Source organism: Perca flavescens, chromosome 9, assembly GCF_004354835.1.
Source record: "Perca flavescens isolate YP-PL-M2 chromosome 9, PFLA_1.0, whole genome shotgun sequence".
Lineage (NCBI taxonomy): Eukaryota > Metazoa > Chordata > Actinopteri > Perciformes > Percidae > Perca > Perca flavescens.
Genome location: NC_041339.1, coordinates 29894485 through 29920827, shown reverse-complemented (window position 1 = coordinate 29920827; position 26343 = coordinate 29894485). Strand labels below are relative to the sequence as shown.

At 39.0% G+C, this 26343-nt stretch overlaps 1 protein-coding gene across 1 annotated transcript; it reads right to left on the bottom strand.

Annotated features, from left to right (window-relative positions):
- Window positions 1–1673: 1673 nt before the first annotated feature.
- Window positions 1674–25736, bottom strand: fam102bb (family with sequence similarity 102 member Bb). The gene is made up of 11 exons (XM_028587567.1): window positions 25459–25736; window positions 20532–20652; window positions 19515–19544; window positions 18367–18483; window positions 17278–17324; window positions 14049–14143; window positions 10780–10878; window positions 9239–9473; window positions 7615–7751; window positions 6668–6737; window positions 1674–3580 (listed from the first exon to the last, which is right to left on the bottom strand). Exons 1-11 carry the CDS (start codon window positions 25602–25604, stop codon window positions 3538–3540), a joined length of 1140 nt encoding a protein of 379 aa, XP_028443368.1. The 5' UTR covers window positions 25605–25736; the 3' UTR covers window positions 1674–3537.
- Window positions 25737–26343: the final 607 nt, after the last annotated feature.

Sequence of the window (26343 nt, the reverse complement as noted above, 5' to 3'; positions counted from 1 at the left end):
ATTCAAGCAGTGATCCAAGCATAAAATTTGATACAAATACTCTCTAAAGGACATGTTAATGGAAATAGATGCTTGTCCCTCAAAAATTCAAGATGGCCGCCATTTTTAAAGATGGCCACCGTTCCTGTCGAATATTAATTAGTTCAATTGTTCATATGGTGATGCAATTATAAAATTAGGCAGAAATACTCTTCAAGGAACACTCTTTTGGAAAAAGGTATGTGCCACTCAAAAATTCAGGATGGCGACCATTTTCAAGATGGCCACCATTTCTGTCAAAAATGTATGAAAGGATTCAAGAGAAATGGCGGCCATCTTGAAAAAAGGTTGCCATCTTGAATTTTTGAGGGACCAGCACCGTTTTCCAAAAAAACATTCTTAAGAGAGTATTTTCACAAAATGTTATGCCTACATCACTGTTTGAACGATTGACATAATGAGCATTTGACAGAAATAGCGGCCATCTTGAAAAAATGGCCACCATGTTGAATTTTTGGGTGGCCAATGCCTTTTTCCCAAAAAGTGACCCTTAGAGAGTATCTGTGCCAAATTTCATGCTTCTATACCAATTTGAACGATTCTCTTGAAATATGCCATTAATCTCCTGTACTAAAATAGGTTACAATTAAACCTTCGTGAGTAGAAAGCCAATACTTATCAATGCACTCACCTGTGTAGACCGGCATAAACATGTAGAAAGCGATATTTCAATCTGCTCAGTCCACCGCGCTGTTTTACGCAAACACAGCTCTACTCTGCAAATAGCGAATTTTTACAAACAAGCTAAAACAAAAGCTGTCGGTTTGTAGTCTAACTGTTTATCTTAGGTTGCCGGGAATCTGGAAATTTTGACAAATTCTTGTAAACCTCACTGCTGGCTGAACAAACCAAATCCTCCGCTAGAGCGGACAATCTGGAGCTACTTAATATGTACGTGAATGACGCGATCGTTATGTTCGAGTGATGATGATGGTTGTATTATTTTGCAACATCGTTTCATTGCAAATGAGGCATACATGACGAGTGCATAGCCTGCTTATCAGTCCATTCATCATTAAAGCTGGGCTTTTGGCTTTTCCACATCAACTTTTCGCTTCAGCCTCTTTGACGGTGACATGTTTACCTGACAACAGCCTTTCTTTCTGCAAGCATTTTCCACCAATCAGGATGCTGCATACTACAATAATGTTTCCATAATCACAGACTTTAACCATCACTCCTTAGTGAACTGCCTTCTAGTCTGAGATATTTTTCTAGTTAAAGAGCCAGTTATCATTATTAGATTATTATTAGAGTTTCCATGTTTTAGGAGTTTTCTCACACTAATACATGTTAAAAAATAGTAGCATTAATTCAGTAAGAAAGTGAAAATTTCGAACAAGAATAGGCGTATTAGGTATAAATTAATTTTATTTTCTTTATTTGAAAGTCCGGCCGCCAGAGTGCTTAGAAAAATTCTGACAAAAATGTAGTTGATGATCCCTGCTGTAGACTCTCTGTCCAGTCAGAGACATATATTGTGTAATTGATGTTTTCAGTTCAATTAATTAAATCCAAGTAAATGGAACACTCACAAGATGTCACCAAAATCACTCGGTCCCCTTTAAATCTTTCAGAAAATGATGTAAGTGTATCGAAATATATCGAATCGTATCGTTGGCTGAATATCGTGATATATATCGTATCGTGAGCTGAATATCATGTATCGTATCGTATCGTGAGATTAGTGTATCGCTACAGCCCTAGTGAGACTATGATTGCATTGGTTAATTATACTAGTTTTAAGACTGTTCTCAAATCTTACAGTTAAGATGTTAGGAGGTATAGATACACGCACAAAACTAGTACTCTAGGCCTTTTTAAAAACAGGTGCTGCTGAGTATTTTCCTTATGGCAGTGGATTACTTAACTAGTCCTCTGTACAATCCTTAAGTGAAACAAATGACAGTATGCTTCAGTTACACATTAATTAAAAATTGTGAGTACGTCACAGGATCTTCCATTTGTTCACTGATGTAAGCTTCCTGTTCAACAGGCCAGCTCAGAAAGATGTAGTTAAGTTGCAAAGCACAGGTATACAATAGATACATAGCTAAAATGCTTGGCATTAGATATATGCCCTTCTATAGGAATATCCATCACAGAAGCCCCTTTTTTATTTTCGGTATCAACTGCCCTACAAAGGCAGACAGCAGTAACTTAGGGGGAAAACACAGTATGTACCAACAGAGTGTGTTTTTTCAGCTTTTCTGTTCTTTTAAACTATTTTTATTTACGAAAATAAACTTCTCATTATTCAGTCTTTAAATTATGATAATTAAATGTATCCGTTTTGCTGGGTGTCTGTACATCTATTATTAATATGAATATATAGTGAAAGACTGAAGGTATCTTAATCACACCAAAGCACATGAATGTCACTAGAGTCAAAAGAAAAGATTTTTAGAGTTTACTAAAATCTGAATTCAAGAAACTGGATTACCAATATCAGTATAGTCAGAAAGTTGGATTAAAAAACTCTTTGAACAAAAAGTGTTGAACATATATGTTGCTGTGTTTTGCCTTTGTAGGGCAGATTACTAGTGCAGGATTTTCTAAAACATTGCTCCGCAAACAAATGAGAACAAGGACCTGTTACGATTACTAGAAAGCAAATTGTCATGTTCTCCCATTTTCTTTTTGCAAGTACCAATATAGCATTCCTTACAAGAGATCATGTCACATCCCTCCACTCATCCAACATAACAGGATAACGGTTACTACTAATAAAAGTGGTCTTGTCACATAGCAGACACGTACACATTCACACAGTCCACTCATCAAATAGCTTAAGTCTGATGCCTCGTCTTTGTAGTAAAATACTCTCAACTTTAAAACGCCAACGGTTGTCAGAGTGCCAACAACTACAACTTTTTAGCAGCTTATAGGCTAATATTAAATACAACATCCTATTTGAAAAGGAAGTCCAAAACAAACACTGAGAGACTAAAGGAATGTATTGAAAGCGCATTGCATACTCCTCTTCAGTGTAGATTTCAGTTTGTTCTGATGATACACACGCATAGCCTGTCCCGGTGTCCTCCATTAGAGAGAAAGATTAATTGTTTTCTTCCGGTTTCTAACAGTTAAAATTGGGTTGGATTACGATGCCGCATGACAAAGTTGACCCCAAAAGATGAGGCTAGTCTACACCCAGAAAATAAGGAGTACACCGTTTCAGTTATATACATGTTAATGTATGTTACTGGCCAATGTTTCATTTCACTTCATTCATATCTGTATGTTTACACTGAGATAATAATGGTTTACCTCTCACTCTTAAAAATCGATCAGGGAGCTACAGTGTCATACAGGAGATATGGACACAGGAGGGCACTGTTGTAATGTCACCTGCTCACAGAATGATCAGGTCAGAGACGGTGCTGCTGATCAGGTAACGGTTGTGCTGTAGGAATGCAGAGTGAAATTGACACAGCCTTGCCTCCAGTTTTTTTTTTTATGTAAGCAGTGTCAGTCCACCTCTGAGAGGCTGCAGGTCTAACGCTTTATGACCACCTGCTCGTACGCTCCAGCACCAACCCTGGGATAACAAAAAAAAAAGGACAAAATTAGCAACCCAATATCTAACCAATATATAACCGGAATATCTGGCTCACATATCACAAAGAATGGGCTGACAACTTACAATGCATTATCACTGAATCAATCATTCCCGCTTTTTCTAGTGTTAAAATAATTCTGCACCAAACCCTGTCATAATTTAAATACAGAAAAGTTATCAATACACAGTAAATGTGCTAAAAGTTGAGTAAACATTCCTATGGAAGTCCACTATTTATGTTAAGTTAAGTTTCAACCTATCATTAGGCACTGTAGTAGGTATCAGGCTGTGCCGTTTAATATACTGGGCGAAATGACAGGCGACACCATTTTCTAACCGTGACCTAGTCTATATTCACGACGATCCACTTCTGGGATTGCTCGGATGTCACTCTTTCTGGATGTCCGTTACCTTATGCCTTTATTTGTGTTGTAATTTTAAACTCCGGTGGATTTGTGAGGACTGTGGTTAACTGCTCCTCAGATCCCTGCAGGGTAAATCCAGACAGCTAGCTAGACTATCTGTCCAATCTGAGTTTTCTGTTGCATGACTAAAACAACCTTTGAACGTACACATGTTCCACCAAAACAAGTTCCTTCCCGAGGCGGTTTTGAAGCGGCACTTTGGCTCCGCTCGGCGCTTAGCACCGCCCAAGACGATTGTGATTGGTTTAAAGAAATGCCAATAAACCAGAGCACGTTTTTCTGCTATCCGGGAATGCTGTGTGGACGAGCCAGACCCTCCTCCGCAGAACTGTGGAGGAAGGTCTGGCAATGCGAGACTAACCCTGATCTAATTTACTTTTAAGCTGCCTTTAAGTCCCACTCCCATCCAAAAAAAGAGCAGATACTTGACCCTTCCCTATATCTACATTGTGTCTGCTTAGTGCTGCTAAACTGCTGTGGCTGGCCACGCAGCCTTGATAGGCAGTATCATCTTAATGCCAGGGCCTGCGTCCAGCCGTTATCTCTACTTATCTAGCTCCACTTGTCTTACAAATAGTTACTAGTTATATCACACCGTTCTCTGACCTACTGCCCTTTTAAAGCGTCCTTGAATCCTATCCTCACCCAAGCAAACAGCAAATACTCTGCAGCATGACCCGGCCTTATATCTACATTAATCTGAGTTTTGCAGGTATCTAGTCCATATGAACTAAAGTACTGGACAAATTGAAACTTTTCACCCATGAATGTTCCCACCAAATTCTCAGGACAATCTATCCAATAGCTGCGAAGATGTTTCACTCACACCAAAGAGGTCAACCTCATCGTGGCACTAGAGCAAAGGTTTATAATAAAAGTAGCATGGCAATCCATCTACTAGTCATTGACGTGTCAGTCTGAACCAAAGTGGTGGACCAACTGTCAGACTGATTTTGCCATCCCTAGAGCCATGTGGCAATAAAAGCTGAAACAGTAAAATAACACAATCTCCTAGACAACAGTTATTGTACTCTTATCCAGAGAAAGTTGGAAGTGCCAATAATGGTTGAACCTTTGACAAAAGACTCAAATCGACTACCTATACAGCGACTTTGAGTTCGTGAAAAGCGCTATATGAATTCTATTTATTATTACCTCCACCCTCTCCATCTACTATGAATGGTATACATAATTTAATATGAGCAGTTATGGTTACAGCCATTGGCAACCATTTTAAGAAATTGGCAACTGATTCTTGGCAACTACTTTATAACATGAAAATGGGGACAGCAAACAGCAAAACATGCACCCTAAAATATATATTTTTTAAATATCTGTTGCATTAGTGATATTTAAATATTGCGGTTACAGTCACCAGAACCAGACCTCACTGCACGTGTGTTTTAGAGACAATGGCGAATGAAAATTAAGATGTTTGACTGTAGGATGAAAGGTTCAACTAACCTGTCAACATCACAAAGAATGTGCAAATTTAAATGGTGAAAAACATGTTAAGGGTCTAACTCTACAATTCAGTACTACACAGTTTATAGTCTAGTTTTCAAGTATTCAAAATATAAGATGATTAAAAATGGTAAACATATTTTCAGTTCTGGCAACCAAAAGTTGCAACCAAAAGTTAGTGTTGAGCCCTAATGAGTTAAAGCTATAGTGCGTAGTTTCTGTCGGCCCCATGAGGAATTTTAAGTAATGACAACAATTCTGTCGGTGCATCCACATGACACAAACCTTCCGTGATTGTGCTTCACCCCCACCCCTCCTCCACACAGTTGCTACGTAGCCAAGGAGGACACGGAGGATTAAAAAAAAGATGATGGACTAGATGTAATTATTAGGGGTGTGACGAGATCTCGTTGTACGAGATCTTGCGAGATTAAAACGTGACGAGATTTCTCGTCGAGGTGAAAAGTTGTATCGTGAGGTGATGTGATGTCAGCGTGATGGAGCGTGAAATTACTATTGAAGATCCCCCTGCCACTTTTAAATCATTTGTGTGGCAACATATTGGTTTTGCCGTACTACTACTATGCCGTACTACTAACTAGTTAGTAGAGAGCTGTGGTGGTGCTGTAAGTGTTTTTGCATAGTGCTCGTGTTAGCTGCGGTATACGGCATTTTTTTCTTACAATGTTTACATATTATGTTCGTCTTGTCTGTCACTCTTTCGCCGTTTATTATTTCCGCAGGGAAACCAAAATGTTGCCACACAAATGATTTAAAAGTGGCAGGGGGATCTTCAATAGTAATTTCACGCTCCATCACGCTGACATCACATCGCCTCACGAGACAACTTTTCACCTCGACGAGAAATCTCGTCTCGTTCTCGTGAACCCAATCTCGTGATGTGTCTCGTCTCGTAGAGATGGAGTAAGCGTCTCGTCACACCCCTAGTAATTATCTTGACTTGAGTTTCTGTGCGCGAAGGTCGCCACAGGAGACCAATTTCTAAACACAGCCATACTGAGAAATACAGAGAGAGTTTTGTGTGGAGCCGTTAGTCTTAATAAGCTTTGTACCAACTCATTTGGCCTTGGCTTGAATGTAACGGACGTTCATTATTATAAAAAAAAAAAAAAAGTACGCACTAAAGATTTAAGTTCAGTGAATATCCCATGCTCACCTGGTGGGAAGGTGATGGCTTCCGAGGGCTGTGCTTCCCCCAGGGCCAACAAACAGACGCAAGCCTTCCTCTGAAACAGAAACAGTTGTGGTCAGTAGTCATACGGTCAGTACAGAGAGCACCCACATCCTCCTGTAGAATTCTTGTCATGAGGAGCAGCCAGTTGCTAGGCAATCTAAAAATAATCATCTATTGACAGCAGCTTTCTTTTCCTAGCTTTGAGCTGGATGAGACCTTGAGAAGAAAAACAATGCCATTCTCCTCAAAGTACACAGACTGACTCATGGGGTAGCACAGTACTGTCAAGTTAATTATTGTGTTAGGCAAAGTAGCTGTGCATTTACTGTAACACACACAGACATTCTCCAGACTAGGGCTGCAACCAATGATTGATTGATACAAATTGAATGATATTTGTGGTTTGTGATTATTTGATGGTCAGAAATATTTCTCGGCAACTATTTTGATGATTGATTTAGCTTTTGAGTCAATTTTCAAGCCCAAAAAGCCCAAAATGTGCTGATACCAGCTTCTTAAATATAAATATGTTCTGCTTCTTTTTATTTTCCATCACTGTAACTGTTGGTCTGACATACAAGAACATTTTAACGACAAAATAATGAATAGATTAATGGAGACAACTGGTAGATAAAAACATAATGAAAATGATTGTTAGATGCAGCTCTAGTTTAATTAACGATAATAATATATTATATGAATCAGTTTCTGATTAATTTCCTGTCAATCGAGTAATTGATTAACATTTCTGCTACAGAGTTTGAGAATAAGGTTGTGTTTTGTAACTTTAACCTTTCCTTGAAGAGACGAAACAAGACGGGGGAAATCTGCCTGGGAACATACTCAACATTGACACCCCAAACAAAGAAATGCAGAAATGGCGATTCCTATAAGAGACACCTTATTGTTTCTCTGGATGAGTAGCCTACCTTCAGCACTGGAGTCCAGTAGGCTGGGTGTAAAGTCTTGACTCTGGAGAATCTTTTCCACAACATCGTCAGCATCCACCCGCGTGTCGTCCATTCTTTTTAGCTGAGACTCCATGGAGTCCTGCTTCACAGGGTGTCTGAGGAGAGGATACACTTTCATGTCACTTTCATTTGACCACTAATGGCTTTCATCACAAACAGAAAATGTTCTTTGTTTCTCATAGTGAATCTACATTTCACTTAGTGCTAAGCAAGGGTGTGGCCAATCTGTGAGCCAAGGGATTCCATCTAAGCAGCTGGAAATGATTTTGTCGACTCATTGTCACCAAACTAGTGGTAGCTTCATATTGACATGTACAGATATGAGAGTGGTATAAATTTTTTTATCCAACTCTCGGCAAGAAAGCAAAAAAGCAAATTTACCAAAACTAACTATTCCTTCAAAAAACTGGAACCCTGAACATTAATAACTGGATGAAGTAAAACACGCTACAGCGTCTGAGGTAATAATGACGTGAGAACTACATGACTAAATGCTGGTCTTCAAAGACTGAATATAAAGTGTACTTTAAGCTATAAAAGTACTTAAAGTGGCCATATTATGCTCATTTTTTAGGTTCATAATTGTATTTTAAGGTTGTACCAGAATAGGTTTACATCAAAAAACACCATATTTTTGTTGTACTGCACAGCTCTCTCTCTCACTGCTGCAGCTCCTCTTTTCACCTTGTGTTCAGGTCCCTGTTTTAGCTACAGAGTGAGACATCTTTTCTTCTGTACTATCTTTGATTGCACTCGCACATGTGCAGTAGCTCAGATCGTAGATCATGTCAGCTAGCTCCATAGACAGTAAAAGAAAGGCTGTTTCTCCAACTTCGGTCAGTTACAAGGCAGGATTAGCTGGGAGACTTCTTCTAAATGTAAACATGTAAGTAGTTCTTTTGTAGATTATGGTGAACTTGTGTGTTGTAGCAGTGCTTTGCCATTGAGAATGAGGCAGCGTGCTAGCGCTAACAGTTGCAGTTAGCCAGCTCGTTTCGGCTAGTGACGTAGAAAGCCATGCAGATTTTGACCAGCTCACCCGGAGACTGAAGGCAGGACACATTCAGAAACCCCTATCTCACTCAAAACAGCATGGATCGACCCTTTTTTTTTTTTTTAAAGTTTGAATGCGTGTGGAAGCACCAGAGACACAGAATAACACCCCAAATCCCAGAAAAAGTGATTTTTTCATAATATGGGCACTTTAAAACCATCCTTCCCAGTCTTGAGTTTGTGAAGTTACTCTGCTTGATTCATGGTTGGACACTTCACAAAACACAAAGACTAAGATTTTCATCAATACTAAGATCCGCTATTGACACCACATAATGAAACCACACACTCTTCCGCTGCTCTGCCTCGCTGCTTTTTACTGCATGTCAGCTGCTTCCTGAAATGTGACACAGACACTGATTATGCCTAAAGTTTTGTTAACTTCCTTAAAACAATTGCTACTCTGTAATTACCTATGATAAAAGAGATCACCATGACTTGCTGACTGCTTTCTGTATGAAAATGATTATTATCTGGATACTTTTAGTAAATTACCTTTCTTTACTTGACAAATCACCTAAAGATTCACCTGTTGAGTCGTTCACAGGACGAGGCGCTCCGTACTGGTGTGCCCGCTGGGTTGTTAGTGGTGGTGGTGGGGACCGGGTGTTCAGGCAGAGCAGGACAGGGTCTGGACTCTCTGTCTCGGTCTTCGCTGGGTTCTGGGAGGCTGCCGATGCCCGTTGAGGCGCTGCCCACTGAATGGTTTCTCCGGTGGCTGAACTCTGACATGCTGGAGGAGCGGGAGTGACCTGTGCTGTATCCTGACAAAGATTTGATAATATAATAATACAGTAGCAGGTCAAAATTCTGCTATTGCTGATTTTCTTTGGCCACTCTGAATGTAAGTCCAATAGTCACTCTCTTTAGCTCGGTTTTCTGCAAAACAAAATTTTGCCGCTAAATTCTTCACTAGGTTTCACCATCACTATGATCAGTAATGTTAAGTAGCTGTATGCCCTGATAAATCGTGCAAAGGTGCATTCAAGAGATTGCAACCACCAGCTACTGAGATACATTCATCATATTATATGCATGCAGTAATACTGTAGCACCAGTGGTCTAATTTGCCTTTAAACATTAATGAAAGTGGATCAATTTGATATATGCACATAAAAGTCCAATAATTTCTGTACGAATGAACGACAAGTGCAGAAGAAGATACAGATGTACTGCCTAGTATCTGAATGAAAACATTAATTCATAAATCAATGATCTGCTATTCATATAAGGCATTATACAGTTTTAGTTTTTTTTTCCCTTTCTGGCAAAACCCATTTTGCTGTGCTGTCAAGCGGATTTGCAACTTGCAGTGTGTTAAAAGATTTAGCAGTGCAGTAAAGTTACAGTTACACTCACGCGCTGTTCAGGTCTGCAGGAAGCCATTTCGAGCAAGAGACATCGGAGGCTTTCAGAATCAGTGATATCCTTAAAATCACTTCTCAAAACTTATCTTTAAACAAAAAATGCATTATATTACTGCTAGCACACTGTTTTGGTATGATTATTGTTTGTATGTTATGTTATTGTTTGGTATTTTATTTTTGTACTATTTTATTTTGTCTGTGTTTTTTTATTTTTTTATTTATGATTATCTCAGGGTGTCAGATCACTACAGCAAGGGAAGAGCAAACTTCCCACACACGTTAATATGAGGCAGGAAATACATTGTCAAATTTAAAATTAGAGAGGCATCCGAGCCGTTCTTAGCGCATCTCTCCACTTCCTCTGATCTTTAATTACAGTCATCTGATCTGCCTGTAATGGAAACTCGGGCCTCAGGTTTGAACTGCTCTGGTGTAGGGTCACTGGAAAACAGTTTTATCACTTCCCTCCTCTTCAGTCAAAAGCTTTTCTCAGTCGGACAAAAACTTTTCTTGTACACCACTTGTGTTATGTAGTTTACGCTGGTAACAACTAGTTTCAATTGTCACTCAGAAAGCCAGCTTGGACAGCTACATATACATTATATACCATCTGCAAACATGGTCTGTATGATTGCTTGCCATCCATGTCAGGTCGACAACAGTAAATACACTTTTTTTTTTTATAAATGTGGGGTGCACTTACCTGAAAGTTTGGACTGTTGGCTGGCGTAGCTGGATGTTCGGGAGTGGCCGCAGCCCCCGAGCTCATCAGAAACAACAGGACACTTCCCTTCTCGACTCTCTGGGAGATTAGAAAGAACAGAAGAAAAGACAAACAGGATGACGAAGGCCTAAAAGCTTGGTTTTAGAAAGAGTCTGTTCTATTGCAACAAACTGCCATAATTAAGTAAAAAAGCTGATGTTCAGCTTTTCTCATGCCTTCACATATAGTTAGAGAGGCACGGGACAAACAAGAACAAAACGTGCAAGGCTCATGCTGTGTACTTATTTAATACCATGGCTCATTCTCAGCTCAATACACCAGATTGGTGTATGGCATGGATAGTTTTTGTGAATGAAAGCAGGAATAGCTGAACAAAGTAATACAACGTGTTTCTGACGTGAACATTTGTGGTCGATTGTACTAATTGAAGGAGAAGGACCGCACACGGACTTGAGACAGAGATCAGGGGCCGAACAAGAATGCTGGGTTGCAAACCACTTTTTATACATTTCCAAAGCCATTTTAAACATTGGTTGACTGTACTGAACCAAAATTAAAATTAAAGCAGCAACACGAGCTGCAGCACGTTTCTTTTGTAAATGATCAAGTATACAACATACTGTTATTTGCAGATTATGACAGACATCACCAGATATGGCCAACCCCAGAAACTGTATAAAGCGCCTGTTCATGTGAAAGAGATTGTTGACTAGACAAGTTTCCATTGAGACCACAGAGATAAACTCAGTTTGTGTTACTGGCTTTTTTTTTAGCTTATTTCCTACCAACAGATACAACAACAGAGAAAACTCTCCTCTTCCTCCCACACACTGTCCCTTACTTCAGCATCCCTGAATGAGCGACTGATCACAGTTGGCCAGGATCTGAACACAGCAGTAGCTCTGCTTGGGGTTTGGCAAAAAACAAACACATTTAGAGGAATAGTTGTTTAATACTATTACAATATTATACCCACGATAACAACCGTGCCACAGCTCAGGTGGTTCTGCAATGTAAAGGAAATCATGTGCAATCCACAATATCTGTGAGGCTGAAGAGGAACCCTCCCCCAAAAAAAAAAAAAAAGAGATGGAACTGTATGTACAATAGTGTCTGGAGTTTGAGCCTTTTTAAAAACACGTGCAGACACATGAACATGTGTCAAGGCAAACGGGCAAAAAGCTGAGCTGCGACAAAGCAGAAGAGATCAGAGTTCAACTGCCTGCCGGAAAGGAAGGAAAGGTCTCTGCCTCAGCCACACAACAGAAAACGGACACAATTTCAAAAGAGATTAAGCATAGGTGTGTCAATCATGACCTGGCTACTGTTTTCCCCCCAATATAATGCACATTTTTCTTAACCTTTTCAAAAACACGGTAACTATCTTATTTAAATAGTTTAAAAAAATCTAGTGTAGAATTTAAATAATTCATTTTGTTCAAAATTGAAGATAGCATATATTTGTTATGAAGAATTGTGATTCTAATACTGATACAGGTCATTTTTGACTCACTTATGGAACCTTGTAGGTTCCAGTGACCCGGTGCATAGAAATATCATTTTATTTCTATGCTCTCAATCAATTATTTGTAACACTCCAACTTGTCTTGGGAGGATAATAAGCATTCAGGAAGATATTATGACAAAAATCCATCTACACAATAAAAGGCTACACCATATTTCCTCCTAATTTACCAAACCTCCCATTTGAATTGATACTGCTCACACACATGAAACACACCTGCAGCGCACATACGCTGCAAACTTGCATGGCCAAGACACGATGATGCTGACAGGAAAGAGCTTTGTCTTTAGCAGACAAATACACATGTGGTGTGCACATACAAACACACAAACCCCCTAGACAGACTTGCACACACTCCTATTTTTAACCACGCAAGAGCCTACAGGGTTCGAGCAGATTGTAGCTAATCTAAAAGAGAACTAGTTTGAATTATACATGAAAGAGCTGCGCTACACTTAAGCTTCCATGAGAAACAACACTGTAATATGTTCACACATGGAGAAACACACACAGAACATGACAGAGGGGGGAGGGGGTGGAGGGGTGGAGGGGGGGTGAAACAGAAATGCAGCAGAAAGGGGCAGCTGGAAGAGAAATATTTGCATAGTGCTGGATTGGAGATAAATAGCTGTTATATGAAGTATGAGTGCACCCACACGCACACGCGCACACACCTTAATTAACCTAATGAATAAAAGTAAGAAACTAGAGGTTAACTTCCATAAAATTTGAATTAGTGTGCTTTTCCATGCGGTGAAATTGATGCTTGTCTTAATGTGTTTGAGGTTTGACTTCAACAACCAACCTGCAATAAGAGCATGTCACCTGCAGCAGTTCTAACTAATACTGTACGCCAACTAAAAAGCACGGAAAATGTGCAAAACAAAATTGGCCTTCACTTTACTGTAGCTGGAAGTCGCTAAACTCTGTGACAAATAACCTCTGTGAAACATTTAATAATGTGGAGGAGCAGCAGGCAATGGTCGGTTTGCATTGTCGCTGGGGCTAAGCGCACTTTTAAATTTGGAATTGAATATGTCGAGGAGGCAGGTAAATCAAAGGTTATGCTATAGTTGAATTTGAATTTCTAACTTTACATTTTTACTGCCAAAGGTGTTATAAAGCAATACATTATTTAATATAACAGAGCACTCTCCTATCAGAAGGTACTACTTACAATTGATTATGCCTTCCTCTAATCTGAATTTGGCCAGTAAACTTGGATTCTAATCACTCTAAGATTATAAATGTAACCTAATTACTAACTCTGAATCTTTTTATTTCAACTGTTGGTTAGATCTGCTAGCCACATATAATAGAAATTGATGCTACAACAACGACAAGCGATGAGGTGCGCAGCAAGTTTACACAGCTATCCAGATGGGGATCTAACCAAACTGAAAATTAGTTTCAGCCTTGGGATTACAAGTCAAAATGTTGGGAGGAATATTTTAGCTTTCCTGAAAGGTATCAGAGATGTGTCCATGTCATTCCAATGTAAATCTACACCAATTATTAGCAAAGGCTTAACATTGCAAATAAAGGCAGACAAGAAAACAGTGAGGTTGTTGTACAGACATAAAAGTGAATCCAAACTCTAAACCTAAGACTCCGCACGCAATAGGATGGCTAACAAGTGTGCTCTATTAGGTGCCTGTGAATGTTTGGAAAACATGGGATGACTAAGCAGGGCAGATGAGTAATGTGGCGTGATTTGTCTCACCAGAACAGCCTTTCTGTGAATCCCCTCCCCTCCTCTCCTCCAGCAGGCTCTCTCCATCACCCTGGATCCCGATCACTGTGGCTGTTGAGGGAGGCCTGGTGACACAGGAAAGACAATAAGGCTTTTTCTCCTGTCTTGTATTTCAATGTGTCAATTGTCTAATATTACAAAGCAAGGTGAGAAAGACCAAAAAAAACAGGTGAAATGGGGTCGTGAGGATTAAATCATTAAGATTAATCAAGGGAAAGAGCATAAAATATTAGCATTCAGAATAGCGAACAGAAAAGTGAACATACTGTAGATGCTTAGTATTTGAATACATGCTGCAGCTTTTGGCATTAACATACAGGCTACTGAATAATTTTTAGGTCAAATTTTGCCCTTGGTTGAAACAGCATTTCTCTGACACATACTTTCACAGAAAGTCATATTTCTACTAGAATAACTAGTGCGACAACCTGCGGGATACTTGCAGGATGAAATCAAGCAATGCTTTTGGATTGTGAAATTCTGAATAACCAACAGTTCTTTCGGCTTGCTTAAAGCAATACCAAAGCACTTTTCCTCTTCGGTCCCCCTACAGGTTGGAAGCAGAATTGTCCATTACCGTTCTCATTTGAACTACAGATCCGCTACCCGATCTGGCAAACTTGCATAGTGCGGTTACAGCCGATAGAGGGCCGCAAAGCGAATGCAGAAGTGCCGTTCACCCTGTTACGAGCAGAGGTGTCAAGTAACGTAAGTAAGTACAAATACTTTGTTACCTTACTTAAGTAGAAATTTTGGGTATCTATACTTTACTGGAGTAATTATTTTACAGCATACTTTTTACTTCTACTCCTTACATTTTCACGGAATTATCTGTACTTTCTACTCCTTACATTTTAAAAATAGCCTCGTTACTCATATTTCAGTTCGGCTTGTTTTCATTCCGGCTTGTCATCGTTCAAAAAAAAAACACACAAAAAACCCTATCCAAATTGCTCCATCCGGAGAGAGTGAATGTGATTGTGGTTGGATGAGAAGTATAAACATAGTCATTCCGACACCCTATTGGTTTGTACGCGATCCATCAAACCTGCACAGACCCGGTGCTAATACCGCACCGGTGCTTTAACGACCGTTATTTATTGGACCGAATAGCAACTCGGATTTCGGTGACTTATTTAGGTGCCACTTAGATGCCTGCGCTTCTCTCTGATGCTCCGAAAACGGTCGTTAGAGGGAACTGAAACATCGCCGCACGGGACGCTAGTTAACACTACAGTTGGCAGCAGCTAACGTTAGCCTACGGTTAGCTAGCAGCGGGAGTAAACACGGTTAAAATGCTGACAGCTAAACGGTGTAAAAGTGTGTCTGTATTTCACTGGAGAGGATTGTAACACAAGACTGTAGCTGCCGTTGTCTGAAAAACACAGAAGAGATGTGTCACCTTTTTCAGCCCTTCTGAGTTTGCAGGTATGATTTTAATATTACATTATTATAGTCATATGATTTTGTCCTAAAGTTTTGGGGTTAAGCTGTTGTCCTTAATGGCATTGTTTCCCCCTTACATCAGGGGTCTTCAACATTTTTTAAACCAAGGACCCCTTAACTTAAAGTGAAATGTAGCAAGGACCCCCAACTAACTTGTATGAAATTAAGTTGCCTATTAAACTGGGCCTACAATAACAGTTAGGGCAACCTAAAGCGTTCTTACATACCCTTTTTTCATAAGCTATTAAAATATTAATTGTTGGCATGATTTTATAATATTCTAATGTTACATACTGTATGTGGCACAGTAAATCTAGGATTAACTATCTGTGGGCTGATATCTTAGGGACTCCCTTACCTATAGGCCAGTAAGCCTATCATCAGTGGGAATTTATATTTGCTAATAATATGTTGGAATTATGTTAAGGCATTTTAATTTTAAAAGAATCAAAAAAAATAAAAAGACTCAAAAATTTACAATAATTTGGAGGCCCCCCTGCAATGACTTTGAGGACCCCTGGTTGAAGATCTCTGCCTTACATTACTTTTACTTTTATACTTTAAGTAGTTTTGAAACCAGTACTTTTACAATTTTACTTAAGTAAAAAGCTTGAGTTGATACTTCAACTTCTACACAAGTCTTTTCAAACCCTAGTATCTATACTTCTACTTGAGTAATGAATGTGAATACTTTTGACACCTCTGGTTATGAGTTGATGAACCACTGAAACGATTTTGGAAACATTATTGGTACAAAAGAATCTTTGGTGTTGCTTTAATTCTGTATGGTTTGATTCTCATGAAACTTTCTCAAGTCTGACGTGCAGCACTGAGAGCTGTCAGTACCACACCTACAGCAGCATTCTTGGATCCACTCCCAAACAAGTGCAATGAGCAGCAGATTATAGCAGCAGACTGAATGTCAGAACTTTGGCACATAATACAGAATCATTTTTTTTTTTTCTGTTTAGGGTTTTCCTTTATGTGATAGTGGCAGTAGAGATACAGACATGAAATGTATGGAGAGAAGGAGAGAAAGAGAGAGAGAGAGAGAGAGAGAGAGAGAGAGAGAGAGAGAGAGAGAGAGAGAGAGAGAGAGAGAGAGAGAGAGGTTCTGAAAGAACAAAGAGGGCACTGCTTTAAATTACAGTCCAGTCCAGGTCATTGGGTTGGTTTTGGTTTCTCAGGGAGACGGTAAATATCTAAATCTGGGCAAGCTCATAGTCGAGCACAGACAGAAGAATAGTTTAATTCACAAGCTTTTTTGAGTCCAAAAACTTCTGCAATTAATGGTTTTACAATGGAATTGCAGGTTAAATGACTAAACTATGGCTGGGCAAGACATCGATATTATATCGACACGATATGAGGCCAGATATCGTCTTAAATTTTGGAAGTTTTGTCTTTTCCTGGTTTTAAAGGCTGCATTACAGTAAAGTGATGCCATTTTCTGAACTTACCAGACTTTTCTAGCTGTTCTATTATTTGCCTTTACCCACTTAGTCATTGTATCCACATTACTGATGATTATTTATCAAAGCACCAATTGTCAATCCAACAATATTCCTGCAATATCGGCATCGGTGTATTTGGTCGAGAATATTATGATATTTGATTGGACTCAATATTACCCAGCACTAGACTGAACTACAAGTGAGCTGCCACTAACCTTGACTGACTTAATACAACATGAACTGCAGACCAAAGCAGATTTGGTGCCATACAAAAGGTGAAAAATATCAGTTTGACTTACGTTTTAAAACAGGGATCCCCTGACATGAGCTGTGTACTGATGATGACCTATGAAAAGAAAGAAAAAAAAAAAAGACTTGTTAAATGATTCACATTTGACTTGCATTCAAGGTTTCCATTAGCCTGGATTCTTAGTTTAAAGAAAGAAATGGAAAAGTGTTTTTGATTCAAGCATAGTTGTAGCCTGACAAGTCAGACCCACATCAAGATGTTGGGTCTGGGAACTCACCATAGGCAGGGCTCAATCCGAGGGGCGGGATAAACGGTTGTCAAATTCCCTCTGTATGCAATAGGATAGCGCTACAACCAGGCAGAGCAATGAAGAAGGTAGCAGAGCTAGTTGATAGATTAAACTTTTGCCGTATCCAGTCGGCAAAACTCCGAACACATCATCCTTTTTTAAGAATGATTTCTGTGCCGTTCTTTGTTCTTTTCTCAAAGAAAAGCTTAACTCCAAGTCTTCCAGAAGACCGCTGTTCCCAGCAGCAGCAGCAGCCATAAGCCCGCCCACTAACTCTATACACGATGTGATTGGCCTGACCAGAGTTTGGTTTTTCCAGCTCGCAAGCCAACGGAGAGTGCCTAGACCCCCCTGGCTGCAAATTAAATTTGCTGCCACTAGGGTGAGTCTAGATTTCTAGGCTAGCATAGTTGTACTTTATTCCAACTTGACGAGAATCAAGAAAGAAAACTAAAAAAAGTATATGGAGATTAACCAACTGATCTTAAAGAGCCATGGTGAATCAGCATACCCTGACTAAGTCCAAATGTTAGGTGAGAATTTCTTTAGCTTTGTCACAAATTAGGAATGAAAATTGTACATGAAATAAGGCAGATAATGGCTTAATTTGCCTCTTATCTTCCACAGTTGACACCACTTTCTTCAATGGTTTATTTCTGGCTACAATTTAACGGACTACCTGGTAACCTAGCAATTGTTGTTCAATCCTAGATGTTTATGCGAAAACCTTTTTCCGCTCCTGCTTACTAGTTGGGAAAAACACCAGGATTGTATTCAAAACACCAAGGTTTCCTCCTGAAGACGTCAAATTAGACTGGTGTGGATGCGTTACCGTAGCTTCAACGTTACCTTGAGAATGGAGTTATCCTGGCGAGTATTTTTGGTATCGTAGCCTTCCAGCAGACATCTGCGGGTTGTATTCCCTGAGCCGGCAAACTCTGCTAAATTCAAATCTGCAAAACCAAGCTGAAGGAGAAAGAATGACACTGGGTGAACTTTGTTTTCTTTTCGGAGATTGATGTTTGGCACAGTCAGCACTCTGAAAATCTCTGGGTGTAAAATGCCAGCAGTCATGACATGGGAGAAACTAAAGGGAAATTTAACAATATTAATTCTTCAATGACAAGCTGGTCATTTTCTCCAATTTTAATATTTACAGGGAAAAAAAATCTTTCATCTAGTCTAGAAAGTCCACAAGAGCTTTAGCCTGCTAAGTAAATAATTAATTGCAAACAGTAAAAGCGATAACATATGACATAATGAGCCAGCCCGCAGGCAGCTACGGCCATCTGTTTGCTACGGGCTCACATGGTGTTCTACATAAATATGGTTGATTACTGCAAATCTAGGCGACCTGGAGGTTGGGTTAGGGGATGGGGGTTGGATGACATAACTATGTGAGGAAATACTGTGATGGAAGTTTTCCTATGAAGCAGCAGCGTTTAGAAATATCAATGATCAAATGAAAACGAATAACGACCGTTTGAGAATTAAACCAAAGTTTGGTCTTTGAGTATTTATTTACATTTGCAAATGGAGAAAACAGTTTCAAAAGGTACACGCAGCACAACTGAAAATGTCTTTCTAACCTAAATTCTAAACATCCAAACATCATATAGTGAAGAAACTCCATTAAGCCACCCCTCTAAATGTATCTTTTAGTATGGCCATAGTTGAAGAGAGGACATCATTAACAGTCAAACCATTGTCTCACCTTCCCCTCTGCTCCTGTTCTTTTCATTAGCCTAAACAACAGTAACCAGTCATCGGCCTTCTCCACTTCTATCTAAGCAAAAAGTCAACAATGTGAGAAGGTTCAAACTAGTAAAACTAAATAATTCTACTGGGCTATAGTTCACGGTTGCCAACTATTTCACTTGGAGCCTTTTGAATCTACACATGAAGAAGCTAAATCTTGTGGCGTTATAAAACAATCATTAAACCAATGGTTAATATCATTAAACAAATGGTTAAAATAAAATTTGCCACCACAATACCTTTGCATATGCCTTCCCACCTTTCAGCTCCTGGAAAAGAGAAGCATACATATCTAAATTAAACTGAACTCTAAACTTATGCTCCATTTAAAAATGATTAAATAAAAAAAAAACAACAACATTGCATTAGTGATGACCATCTGCTCGTCAAATGTGTTTGAAATTGATTTGAGTTTCAAAATTCTAAAACAGGAAAAGAAAGTTTAATTAAAATGTTTTGGCTCCATATAAATCAAAGTGGAGAGACTGAGTCATGCTCTCCAGTCCTGGTACCGTTAATAGTAACTTAACAACTTCATTCTGGTCTGGTAAACTAATATTATTACAAATATTCTACATGCCATGAGCAGAAAAATATACAGTACACCAAAACTACTCTTTTGCTGTTGGGTCCAAATGGGGGCAGGGGCAACTGTTTGACATTTTAAAGTTCAAAACCTAAAAAGAAAAACAACAGTACAGTTCAGTTTCTGAGTCCTTGACATGCTCCGTGTCCTAAAACAAAGAGGGCAGGGCACACCAGAAATAGCTTGCAGCTACAATGTGGAAACACGAGATGCATTTCACCGGGAAGGCTTATTCAGGCTTATCCATTTCCTTGATTTTACTGCCGTTTTTGGCAGTTATAGCCTATAAACTATGATTAAACTACCACAGCACAGAGCACACTCGTGTTTAAGGTTAAATGTTAAAAGGACAGACAAAGGATGGTCAGCAAAAGATTTCACTGTGTGATGAGTCTGTTTTCTTAAGAATGCTGTGCTTGCTAAATGCGTTTTACAGTTCATATTTTCAAGTTTCAATTTGGCACATAAATGTGAACGTACAGTAACTAATACCAGAATTTAAGCCAGGTAAAGCAATTTTACACTGACAAGAACAACAGCCTTTATTTTTGGCCTGATGCATCTTTAACCTGAACCCTGTACATTCACATGCAAAGCATCAGATTATGAATCAACACTATGTAGGTATTACTATATGTGAAATCTGGAGCTCGGTAGCCACATACTGTACCTTTCTGACAGACACACGGCACATGCAAGGGTCCAGTACACCTGTCCCTGCATTGGCACTCATCTTGCAGGGGAAAGAGAACCGTTTCCTCCATCGAACACAGTTGGCCTGCACCGGCTCCCTGCAAAGGGAAATCACAAACACTTAGACCATCTTTCAGCACTCTGTAAGGTCAGAAATGCATTTGTTATGCATGGGCTGCATTTGTGGTCACTAAAGCCAATTTACAACTGGATGTTAGCCAGCTTCAGAAAGATACTCCTAGAGTAGAGGTGATTGGTGCAAACACTGGCAGGGATTTGGGATTTCAGTCCTTATGTAGCTCAATCATTTGAACACATCTCTGTACAACTGAAAAGCTCATTTCCTTTTGCGGTTTGGAAAACTCACATTATAACTTCTGATTGTAGTTGGCTCCTTACCCAGAATCATAATGGATCATATCTATACATGTGAAAGAAGGTTTCTTACAAATATGCACAAAAATTAGGGATCGACCGATAATGTTTTTTCAAGGCTGATACCGATTATTAGTAGTTAGTAAAACCGATAACCGATATTTGGAACAGATACGCATTTACAGTGAGTAAGTAAAAATTACGATTTTGGAATGTTACAAACTCCTAGGGCTGTCCTTGACTAAAGAAATTCTTAGTCGACTAACACTTATACGATTTTGTCGACTAATCGATTAGTTGATTTAATTGACAGAGCTGTGCACTTTGAGAGATATTTGAGACTAGAAAAGCACAATATAAATGTAGTTAATTAACCATCTGTAAAACTGAGTTTCTCCACAATTAATCCTGCAAAAGCACCACTATAAATCTTGTGTTTACCATAAATGTGCTCAGACGTTTCTTGGAAATAAGTAATTAAGCATGAATAAGCATAAAAAATGACTAATCAACTAAAGAAATCTTAGTCGACTAAGACCAAAACGACCGATTAGTCGACTAATTGACTAAGAGGTGGCAGCCCTACAAACTCCAACACAAAATTTTGTTTAAAGGCTTTAAACAATTATTTAATAAATTAGAAACTTTCAACATACTACACAGTAAAAGATAGGGAGATAGTGTTGTGGGCGGGACATTAAGTCAGACTCTGTGAAACCGAAGCAGAGGGACAGACACAGAGCTGTAGCCGAGCCAAAGTAGCGCACTTTGAAAATAGCATTTTTTTTTTTTAAGATAATTTTTTTTGTGCATTTTTAAGCCTTTATTTGGATAGGACAGCTTAGACATGAAAGGGGAGAGAGAGGGGAAATGACATGCAGCAAAGGGCCGCAGGTCGGAGTCGAACCTGTGGCTGCTGTGTCGAGGAATAAGCCTCTATATATGGGCGCCCGCTCTACCAGGTGTTGTTTGATAAAAAAAAGTTACAGATTTAAAATTTTAAACAATTGCCAATTTTTAACTGTATTGCATTTAAAAGAAGAGGTTTTTGTAACGCTGCTTCAGCCGTGTATTTAACATTTGAGAATGTTGGCTTCTTTTGTAAAATGCAAAACAGTTATGGAAATAAATGTCTATATTCTTAAAAGCAAATGATTGAAAAATATGTTTTGCATCAGTAGCAAAACTTAATTTCATTAAGTTTTAAAATCATTATTACATAACAATGAAAGTCACTAAGGCTGAATGACTACTGAATTAACAACCCTCACATCTCTTCCCCCTGCTTAAGGCTACTGATTTAAGTTGCCAATACAAGCTTATGTGCTTAGCCTCAATTTTTTCAGGCCACTTATTAAACAAGCTAATTAATTAGGAATGCTGTTTTAACCAATTGATCTAAAGGTTACAGCAGCAGGTGTAGCTCGTTTTGGCATGAGAGTGAAAGAGAAACCCATGTGCACACGTCCCTGGTCAATAACTAGAGAGTAAATGAGAGTGTCTACTGAGTGACAGAATGAGATGAAGAGAAAGAGAAAAGAGCGTGTATGCGTGGGCAGCATTACGATACCCCAGATGGCCTCCCTTTCACTGGCATCCTCTCCTCTTCCACTCACTTAACCAACTCCCTTCTGTCAAGATAGTCCACATGCCATTCATTTGGACCAATTTTGCTGGATTTAAATACAAGCAGAGCCGATGCTTTTCCCTCTCAAATACAGTACAAATAACAATGATGCAGTTTACCTCCGAAATAGTGACAAAAAGAGACAAAGACGAGGGATACAAACAGAACGTGTTGCAATGCGAGACATTTACGATAGAAGACTTAAATGATCACCACGGCGTGCAGATCCCTGTTAAGACTGACTGAATATACAGGCCCGAGTCGTGCACTGCATCCCTGCCTCGTTAGAAGAAGAAAAAAAATTGCGTGACTAATGTTTTACACACGATGACTTCATCCTGGGGTTGATACATTTCCGAGAGTGAACTTCCAGAGTCAGAGAGGGAACTCCCAGCCAGCTGGACACTGTGTGCTTGACTGCATGTACTGTAACTCACAGCACTTCTCAGTGCAGCAAAAATCCTATTATACGTATGTGAGGGTGAGTAAGTCTGGTTCTAAGCACATGCTGAGGTTGTCTCTTTCATCTCTGTACATGGGTCAGATGTCTTGTTAAACTACAGCTGCTCTCCTTTTAACAAAGCAGCTGCCGTCAGGCTTCAGGCATTAAACTCTCTTATTAACGCGTTGTTACATAGAAAACTAAAAATGTTGACATGAATTTGGTGCAGAGTTTTCTAATGTCTAGGCCTAACTGTAATTCTGAATTTGTCCATAAAATGTTATACTTGGAAAACTTGTTTTGGGCAGTAACAATGGTGCAGTCCTCCTGATGACAAGCCACACCAAAGGAAAAGAAAGGCTCAGAAAACAACAATCCTAACTTCCCTTACACTCACAGTTGGGATGACTCAAAATAGTGTCAGGGGAAACATTGACGTTTGAGGGTCTAACAAATCAAACTGCTACAAAAATTTTATTTAATGACGCTCAAGACTCGTGATTCGTGACTATGAATTTTGTTACCTTAAACATTTCAGAGCCAGAACAGGATGTTTTAATTAGAATCTGGACCGTATCAGCTTCACAGTCTCTGGGTAATGGGATTAAAAGCCTTTTAGTGTTTCTTCGCTTTGATTCAGCTGCAGTGGCTGCTCATATATAACAAAATGTACAAAGAAAATTGTAGCTATATTAAAATGACCTTAATGTCATGAACTTAGAAGCATCCTGATTCGCAAAGTCCGACACGCTGGGCCTTTCTAGCAAGCCGTTTTATAAGAGCTACTTACTGTAGAGCAAACAGAGGGCTTGTTATATAATCCGGGGGAAGCCATCTAATCCCTACAGCCTCACTCTAAAACAATGCTATTCTCTTAGTCCAGTGTTGGAAGCCTGTCTAATTTATGAGCAAAAACCCAAAACAGGTTAAAGAGGAGATGACTGTCTGTGCTTGTCTCAACTTGACAGCAGTGTATTGGTAGTGTGTAGTCTGTATAATTGGCATAGGATTATGTCATTTCTTTCCTTGAATACGTTATTGGATGTCTTATCGTCTAGTTCCTTTTCACAACCATTTCAGTGTAATTATTATTATATATATATTATTAACATATTTTGTACCACCAACATTATCACTTTGTCCATTCAGCTACACAGGCATTTAATCAATCCATCTATTGACAGAAAGTAATCGCTACATACATTCATTCTTTTTTTTTAAGCAAAAACACAAAATAATCATAATAATGCATTGGCTACAGCTTCTAAATGTGAATACGGGGTTTCTTCTTCTTTCTTCTATGATAATATTTGGAATATCTTTGGGTTTTGGATGAAAACTGCAATGATGTAGATGGTTAATGGATTGAAAGAAAATAAATCTGCAACTAGTTTGATATTTGATGAATTGTTCAAGCAAAAGAGCCTAACATTACCTTGTTCCAGTTTCTCAGTTGCAAAAATATGCTGCTTTTCTTTGTCTTTATGTGACAGTAAATGAATACATTTATTTGGGTTTAGACTGTTTTTTGGACAAAAAAAAGCTTAATGCTTTCCCCATTGTAGTCTTTAAGGGGCAGAATGATAAAAAGCCACTTTTTACTGTAACTTATAAATACGTTAAAAGGCCCAAAACAGAGTGAGTCAAGTAGGGCTGGGCAATACATCGATATTATATCGATATCGTGATAAGAGACTAGATATCTTCTTAGATTTTAGATATCGTAATATCGTTAGAAGTGTTGTCTTTTCCTGGTAATAAAGGCTTACCCACTTATGTCCACATTACTGATGATTATTTATCTAAAATCTCATTGTGAAATATTAAGTTAAAGCACCAATAGTCAACCCTACAATATCCTCGCAATATCGACATCGATGTATATGGTCAATAATATTGTGTTATTTGACTTTCTTCATATCGCCCAGCCCTAGAGTCAAGACATCTGGGCACTTGTAAGATGGAGGGAAGTTTATTACCAACAATATTATAATATAAAGTTGGTTGCATATTGGCAAAGTAACGTTATCCCTTTAAGCATCAATAGACAGAGGAGTCGTATTTAGCTGTGTGGCAGTTATGTGACAAGTCAGCTGGCTACTCATAGCACAGTTAATCAATACCACGACCAGCGAGGAAGTCAGCCTGTGAAACGTAAATGCCAACTAATTTCAGAGCAGTAGCTAATTGTCACACATGCTAAAGTTTGTTTTCTCCACTCGATGCTAACATGGCGTTTACAATTCTGCCTCGGTTAAAATAGCTTTGACTGGAAGGTAACGTTAACGTTACATTTGAACAACCACAACTGACGTTAGCTAGTTTCTAACGTTAGTCATGTAGCATGTTAGCTGGTGAGCTAGTAGCTAATCTATCATAGAAGGCTAAAGCTCCTCAGCTATTTTAACCTGCAAGCTTAAAAAAAAGCCAGTCAGTGTTTGAATGACTGAACATCCTCACCGAGAAGACTCCTCGGAGAACCCGCCGTCCAGCAGCCTGACTTTACAAAAAATGACACCGTTGACGAAGGGAACCGACGAGAGATCGTCCAGCTCAAAGTCCACCTTGAACTTAAATTTCTTTTTTTTCATCATCATTAAATCCATACACAGAATCAGTACTCTTGAGAAGATGCTCCAATATCGCCCCTCGCTGACATTACAGCCCCATTGTGTTTAGTACCGACACTGTTGTGGTGTGGGAGGATGGTAGAGCTGCTGTTGACACACAACAGTTACAGTCAGTGAAGCTAACGATGAGGAAGAGCTGCTTTCTGTTGTGTTTTCAAAATAAATTAAATATGCTTTGAACCCATTAACAATCAGTGATACCAGTGGTGGAAGAAGTATTCAGATAACCTCTTTGGTTAGGGTAGCAATACTGCAGTGTAAGAATAAATGCTTTAAGTAAAAAAGGAGCTCATTTTAATTACTTTGGATATTGATAGATAGATAGATAGATGGATAGATAGATAGATAGATAGATAGATAGATAGATAGATAGATAGATAGATAGATAGATAGATAGATAGATAGATAGATACTTTAGGCCTATTCACCCCAAGGGAAATTTTAGGAATCCAGTAGCTTAGACAGCCATAACACAACAAACACACATACACACATATATCTCACATACATAGAAATCACTCAGAAATGTAAAGAGTTAACAATTTGTGAAGTGATTGCAAAGGTCTGGTATGGACTGACCATGTGATGCAATGACCATGATAAGGTGCTACGGTAGAGTGTAGTGCTAAAGTGTAGTGCTAAAGTGAACAGTGCAGGGATTGAACAGTGATTAACTATGACTTAGAAAAGACATGAATGTAAACATAATAGAATT

Excerpts from the sequence above, each read along its gene's own strand:
- fam102bb (XM_028587567.1), bottom strand. The coding sequence starts at position 25,604 with ATGGATTTAATGATGATGAAAAAAAAGAAATTTAAGTTCAAGGTGGAC. Across the intron at positions 18,484-19,514 it reads GTGGGAAGGCATATGCAAAG|CTTGGTTTTGCAGATTTGAA; the intron begins GTATTGTGGTGG and ends TTTCTCCTTCAG. Across the intron at positions 3,581-6,667 it reads AGCCATCACCTTCCCACCAG|GGTTGGTGCTGGAGCGTACG; the intron begins GTGAGCATGGGA and ends TTGTTATCCCAG.